The sequence below is a fragment of the Pezoporus occidentalis genome, unplaced genomic scaffold (genome assembly GCF_034315485.1).
Source record: "Pezoporus occidentalis ecotype Australia unplaced genomic scaffold, CSIRO_AGI_Poc_V1 ctg2469, whole genome shotgun sequence".
NCBI classification, from domain to species: domain Eukaryota; kingdom Metazoa; phylum Chordata; class Aves; order Psittaciformes; family Psittacidae; genus Pezoporus; species Pezoporus occidentalis.
In genome coordinates this window covers 1-7,136 of record NW_026914360.1, presented here as the reverse complement: position 1 = coordinate 7,136, position 7,136 = coordinate 1, and the positions used below count along the sequence as shown (strand labels likewise).

General features: G+C 45.6%; 2 protein-coding genes across 2 annotated transcripts; one reads left to right on the top strand and one right to left on the bottom strand.

Moving 5' to 3' along the window:
• Positions 1-2,266: 2,266 nt before the first annotated feature.
• LOC134165722 (olfactory receptor 8U3-like) lies at positions 2,267-3,346 on the bottom strand. The gene is given in 2 exon segments (XM_062622771.1): positions 2,267-2,827; positions 2,829-3,346. Coding segments are annotated over 2 exon segments (945 nt in total). The 5' UTR covers positions 3,213-3,346.
• A 711-nt stretch (positions 3,347-4,057) lies between these two features.
• On the top strand, positions 4,058-5,176 carry LOC134165721 (olfactory receptor 8U3-like). Its single transcript, XM_062622770.1, is given in 2 exon segments — positions 4,058-4,614; positions 4,616-5,176. Coding segments are annotated over 2 exon segments (954 nt in total). The 5' UTR covers positions 4,058-4,221.
• The last annotated feature ends 1,960 nt before the right edge of the window (positions 5,177-7,136 follow it).

Sequence of the window (7,136 nt, the reverse complement as noted above, 5' to 3'; positions counted from 1 at the left end):
TGAAGAAGAGTGAAATTCAACATGCCATCAAGCATGTGAGAGGCAGCATGACCAGGGTCAAACTGGACCCACCACCCATCAAACCCTTTTGTACCTGCTTGGTTAAAGAGGAAGGTGGTGGTGGATGCAGTGCCTGCAGCTCCTCCTGGAGACCATGCGATGGGTTGAAGGAGAGATGCCTGGGAGCAGGATGCTCCAGGCTGGCTGGTGGAGGGGTTTTATCTCACAGGAGGCATTACCTCAGAGGCTTGTGTTGTGCAAACTGTTCTCCCAAAGGACCCTCCTCCATCGGATAATTAGTTTGACTTGATCAGCAAAACAACCTCTCAATTCCTCTCTCCCCAAACTCCTTCTGGCTGCATCAACACCTCCAAGACCAGTTCTCCTGCAGAGACCTACCCAGGAAGACAGGCCCAGGACAGTTTGCTTTGTATTTCCCCATCTATCACACACCTCTTCCTTTCAGTGTTTCCCTGAGGAAGCCCTTTACATCCACAGAGATCATCTAATATTGCATTGAAGGGAGCTGAAAACAAGCACAACAAAGCATCCTCTGTGTGGATGGTTTGCGCTAGTCATGGGGATTAGTTTCCAAAAGACAGCTTTATTTCCATACACTTGACTAGTGATTGTACAACACTTTGGTCAAAAGCATTGGCTCAAAACGTGGCTGCTTTGAGGATATATCAGGATGAAGTCAGATTTCCCAGTCTTCATCTGAAGAATCCGGAGTGCCGCTGCGTCCTGAATGCTTCTCCTACATGAAGAGATATTATAAAACCCTAGGTAGAAAAATTAACTGATAACCTTGTCCCAGACATTTAGAAAACACAAAGGATGGGGCAAACAGGGGAGAAAACCGAGCTATGAAAGTGTGGGGAAGGAAGAAGGAGAAGTACACAGGTGGCTTTAAATGTTTTCAATGCAAACCTTGTTTTCTGCTAGAAAGCAACAGACTGCAATCCAGGAGATGGACTGGAGGAGGGTAGAAAAGGATTTCTGTGTGGTTTTGAATGTCTTTCTTCCCCATTGGGTACTGGGCTAAAACCAAGGCTTGTGAAGTGGGAAAATCAATATAACAGAGAGAGAAATAACTCTCAATCAAATTCTGGAAAGAAGAAAAATATGTAATTCAAAGATTATTTAAAGGAACTACATGAAGGCAAAAAAGGCCACTAAGAATGCCTGGGTGCACTTGTGCAGGGTGAATAATGCAGCTTGAAGTCCCAGATGCAGACAGCTGGGTACTGCACTTGCTCCATCAGCTTTGTCAGGGGACCCAGCCCAGCAGAACCTTGGCTTTTCAGGGGGGAGGAGGACCCCAAATCCTCCCTCCCAACAGCACTCAGGTTTTTTACAACCCTACTTAAATTCACAGCAGAGCAGAGGCTCAGATATGACTTGTCCCCATTTCCCACAAGGGCTTTGACTTCAAGAGACTGACAGCTTTATTTCTTAGAATCGCAGCCTGCTTTGTGTTGGAAGGGACCTTAAAGCCCCTCCAGTTCCAACCCCTGCCACGGGCAGGGACACCTTGTACTAGGGAAGCTTGCTCCAAGCCCCTGTGTCCAACCTGGCCTTGAACACTGCCAGGGATGGGGCAGCCACAGCTTCTCTGGGCACCCTGTGCCAGCGCCTCAGCACCCTCACAGGGAAGAGCTTCTGCCTAAGAGCTCACCTCAATATCCCCTCTGTCATTTCACGTGACCAAACCTTGTGGTCTGGAGTTGAAATACCTGGAAATATCAGTTAATATTTCCTTAAAACCAGAAATAACACCAGAAATCATTTGCTAATATAAGACATGAGCTTAGATACCAGTTGGTTTGATGGCAGCAGGGCAAAGCCACCACCTACCTTCTCCCTTTTGCACTCTGAACCCTGAAATAAAGTTTATTGCTATGTTTAATAACATTTAAATAATAAAATATATTAATTTCAAGTAATATTTAAGTAACAATCACTTTGGACAAGAACTTTCTTTCCAATACACAGTCACTGTCAGGTTTCAGGCTGCAGCCAGAGAAAGTCCTGTCCATGCCAGCACAGAATGTAGCCTTGGTTTAAGGAGAAGCGTGTTTTCCAGCTGTCATGCTTCCAAGTATGTTTAGTCCCTTCTTTGTGCAGGTGCTATATCCACCCATCCTTGAAGGTGCTATATCCAACCAGCCTCTTCAAAGTGCAATATCCAGCCATCCTTGAAGGTGCAATATCCAGCCTGCTTGTTCTCCTCACCAGGGCAGGGTAGCCCTCTCCTTTCAGCTGACTAGGAACCATGAACGGACAAAGAGGAGAGGACTCTACTTTTTGCTTTCCTCATGGCATTCTTCATATCCGCATTTCTTAGGCTGTGGATGAGTGGGTTCAGTATGGGGACAGCCAGAGAGTGCAGCATGGAGATCACCTCGTCATGCTTCGAGGACTGGCTGGAGCTGGGGTGCAGGTACATGAAGAGGGAGCTGCCATAGTACAAAGCAATGGAGATGAAGTGAGAGGCACAGGTGGAGAAAGCTTTGTGTTGACCAACCACAGACCGCATCCGCATGACAATGGAAAGGACCGACAAGTAGGAGATGAGGATGAAGACCGTGGTGCTCAGTACCTTGAACCCCACCACGGCAGCAACCATCACCTCGATGGCAGGGGTGTCAGAGCAGGAGAGGGCTAGCAGTGGTGGTCCATCACAGAAGAAGTGATTGATCGTCTTGGACCGACAGAACGGGAGACGAGATATGGAAACCGTGTGTATGGTAGAGCTGATCACGCCAGCTAAGTAGGCACCAGCCAACATCCCAATGCAAAGCCTTTGGGACATGACCATGGAGTAGGAGAAGGGGGTTACAAATGGCCATGTAGCGATCATAAGCCATAGCAGCCAGCATGTAGCACTCGGTGGTGGCACAGGTTGCAAAGCAGAAGAGCTGAGTGGCACAAGTAATCACCTTCTTCTCCACCAGAACATTGAGGAAGGCTTGAGGGATGATGGTAGAGGAGTAGCAGACATCCAGGAGAGACAAGTGGCTTAGGAAAAAGTACATGGGGGTGTGTAGGCAGGAATCCATTCTGATTAATGCAATTAATTGCAGGTTTCCTATGAAGGTAACCACATAGATGGCAAGGAATAAGACAAAGCACATCACCCACAGGTCTTCCCTGTTTGTGAAGCCCAGGAGAATAAACTCAGAGGGGGACATATAATTATCTTCAACCATAGTGAACCTATAAGCAGTTTGCCTGCTTTATGTCTTCAAATTGAAATGCTGAATAGGCCCAAATCCCTCAATAATGTTAAGAATGTGAGGTTTTATCTATCAATCAGTTACACCACTTTAAGTCAATAGAAAGTGTGTATTTTTTATATACACACACATGCTGCTACTTAGAAGGAAAAAATAAAAGCACAACTTCTTTTTCATTTTGATGCAGCTGCCTTTACTTTTCAATCAGAAATGCTTCCATTACTGTACTCCCAAAGATGAGAGGGTGCTGCAGGTCCTTCAAGGAAAGGCAGCATCAGAGAGCACCTAAATAAGCCCAGCTGCTCCCCTGGGATTATTTAGGTGCTGGTGGGTGTGATTTACATACATCAACAACAAGGAATTAAAGATCCATTATTGGTCCATTTGCTCTCAAAATCTGTGAAGCTGTGTCATTGCTTTCTCAAATAACAGGTTTATTCCCATGTAGGTGAAGGATTTGAAATTCCTTGGCTCTGATGGGATGTAAATCATCAAATCCTTAAGCACCCCTAATAATCCCAGGAGAGCAGCCTGCTTTGCTCTCTGGTGTGACTCTGTCATGAGAATTATTAATGTGAGGCAAGATTATATTTTGTGACTTAAGTGTCTAAAGGAAAGTGGGGTCATTCCCTCTGGTTCTGCTTTTTGGGAGCAAGGAAAGCCACATTTGCTCCTTTCCTTCACAAGGGCCTATTTATTCCTCTGTCTCATCTGTTGGCAGCACCCAGTAATGGAAGCATTTCTGTGTTGAAAAGTAAAGGCAGCTGCATCAAACTGAAAAAGAAGTTGTGCTTTTATTTTTTCCTTCTAAGTATATGTATGTGTGTGTATATATGTATATATACACACTTTATATTGACTTAAAGTGGTGTAACTGACTGATAGACAAAACCTGACATTCTTAACATTATTGAGGGATTTGGGCCTATTCAGAATTTTTAATTTAAAGACATAAATCAGGCAAACTGCTTATAGGTTCACTATGGTTGAAGATAATTATATGTCCCCCTCTGAGTTTATTCTCCTGGGCTTCACAAACAGGGAAGACCTGTGGGTGATGTGCTTTGTCTTATTCCTTGCCATCTATGTGGTTACCTTCATAGGAAACCTGCAATTAATTGCATTAATCAGAATGGATTCCTGCCTACACACCCCCATGTACTTTTTCCTAAGCCACTTGTCTCTCCTGGATGTCTGCTACTCCTCTACCATCATCCCTCAAGCCTTGCTGAACGTTCTAGTGGAGAAGAAGGTGATTTCCTTCATTAGATGTGCCACTCAGCTCTTCTGCTTTGCAACCTGTGCCACCACCGAGTGCTACATGCTGGCTGCTATGGCTTATGATCGCTACATGGCCATTTGTAACCCCCTTCTCCTACTCCATGGTCATGTCCCAAAGGCTTTGCATTGGGATGTTGGCTGGTGCCTACTTAGCTGGCGTGATCAGCTCTACCATACACACGGTTTCCATATCTCGTCTCCCGTTCTGTCGGTCCAAGACGATCAATCACTTCTTCTGTGATGGACCACCACTGCTAGCCCTCTCCTGCTCTGACACCCCTGCCATCGAGGTGATGGTTGCTGCCGTGGTGGGGTTCAAGGTACTGAGCACCACGGTCTTCATCCTCATCTCCTACTTGTCGGTCCTTTCCATTGACATGCGGATGCGGTCTGTGGTTGGTCAACACAAAGCTTTCTCCACCTGTGCCTCTCACTTCATCTCCATTGCTTTGTCCTATGGCATCTCCCTCTTCATGTACCTCCAGCCCAGCTCCAGCTAGTCCTCAAAGCATGACGAGGTGGTCTCCATGCTGCACTCTCTGGCTGACTTCATACTGAATCCACTCATCTACAGCCTCAGAAATGCAGATATGAAGAATGCCATGAAGAAAGCAAAAAGGAGAGTCCTCTGCTCTTTGTCCATTCATGGTTCCTAGTCAGCTGAAAGGAGAGGGCTACCCTGCCCTGGTGAGGAGAACAAGCAGGCTGGATATTGCACCTTCAAGGATGGCTGGATATTGCACCTTGAAGAGGCTGGTTGGATGTAGCACCTTCAAGGATGGGTGGATATAGCACCTGCACAAAGAAGGGACTAAACATACTTGGAAGCATGACAGCTGGAAAACACGCTTCTCCTTAAACCAAGGCTACATTCTGTGCTGGCATGGACAGGACTTTCTCTGGCTGCAGCCTGAAAGCTGACAGTGACTGTGTACTGGAAAGAAAGTTCTTGTCCAAAGTGATTGTTACTTAAATATTACTTGAAATTAATATATTTTATTATTTAAATGTTATTAAAAATAGCAATAAACTTTATTTCAGGTTTCAGAGTGCAAAAGGGAGAAGGTAGGTGGTGGCTTTGCCCTGCTGGCATCAAATCAGCAGGTATCTAAGCTTACGTTTTATATTAGCAAATGATTTCTGGTGTTATTTCTGGTTTTAAGGAAATATTAACTGATATTTCCAGGTATTTCAACTCCAGCCCACAAGGTTTGGTCACGTGAAATGACAGAGGGGATATTGAGGTGAGCTCTTAGGCAGAAGCTCTTCCCTGGGAGGGTGCTGAGGCGCTGGTACAGGGTGCCCAGAGAAGCTGTGGCTGCCCCATCCCTGGCAGTGTTCAAGGCCAGGTTGGACACAGGGGCTTGGAGCAAGCTTCCCTAGTACAAGGTGTCCCTGCCCGTGGCAGGGGTTGGAACTGGAGGGGCTTTAAGGTCCCTTCCAACACAAACCAGGCTGCACTTCTAAGAAATAAAGCTGTCAGTCTCTTGAAGTCAAAGCCCTTGTGGGAAATGGGGACAAGTCATATCTGAGCCTCTGCTCTGCTGTGAATTTAAGTAGGGTTGTAAAAAACCTGAGTGCTGTTAGGAGGGAGGATTTGGGGTCCTCCTCCCCCCTGAAAAGCCAAGGTTCTGCTGGGCTGGGTCCCCTGACAAAGCTGATGGAGCAAGTGCAGTACCCAGCTGTCTGCATCTGGGACTTCAAGCTGCATTATTCACCCTGCACAAGTGCACCCAGGCATTCTTAGTGGCCTTTTTTGCCTTCATGTAGTTCCTTTAAATAATCTTTGAATTACATATTTTTCTTCTTTCCAGAATTTGATTGAGAGTTATTTCTCTCTCTGTTATATTGATTTTCCCACTTCACAAGCCTTGGTTTTAGCCCAGTACCCAATGGGGAAGAAAGACATTCAAAACCACTCAGAAATCATTTTCTACCCTCCTCCAGTCCATCTCCTGGATTGCAGTCTGTTGCTTTCTAGCAGAAAACAAGGTTTGCATTGAAAACATTTAAAGCCACCTGTGTACTTCTCCTTCTTCCTTCCCCACACTTTCATAGCTCGGTTTTCTCCCCTGTTTGCCCCATCCTTTGTGTTTTCTAAATGTCTGGGACAAGGTTATCAGTTAATTTTTCTACCAAGGGTTTTATAATATCTCTTCATGTAGGAGAAGCATTCAGGACACACCAGCACTCAGGATTCTTCAGATGAAGACTGGGAAATCTGACTTCATCCTGCTATATCCTCAAAGCAGCCACGTTTTGAGCCAATGCTTTTGACCAAAGTGTTGTACAATCACTAGTCAAGTGTATGGAAATAAAGCTGTCTTTTGGAAACTAATCCCCATGCTTTTGTTGTGTGAGGATGCTTTGTTGTGTTTGTTTTCAGCTCCCTTCCATGCAATATTAGATGATCTCTGTGGATGTAAAGGGCTTTCTCAGGGAAACACTGAAAGGAAGAGGTGTGTGATAGATGGGGAAATACAAAGCAAACTGTCCTGGGCCTGTCTTCCTGGGTAGGTCTCTGCAGGAGAACTGGTCTTGGAGGTGTTGATGCAGCCAGAAGGAGTTTGGGGAGAGAGGAATTGAGAGGTTGTTTTGCTGATCAAGTCAAACTAA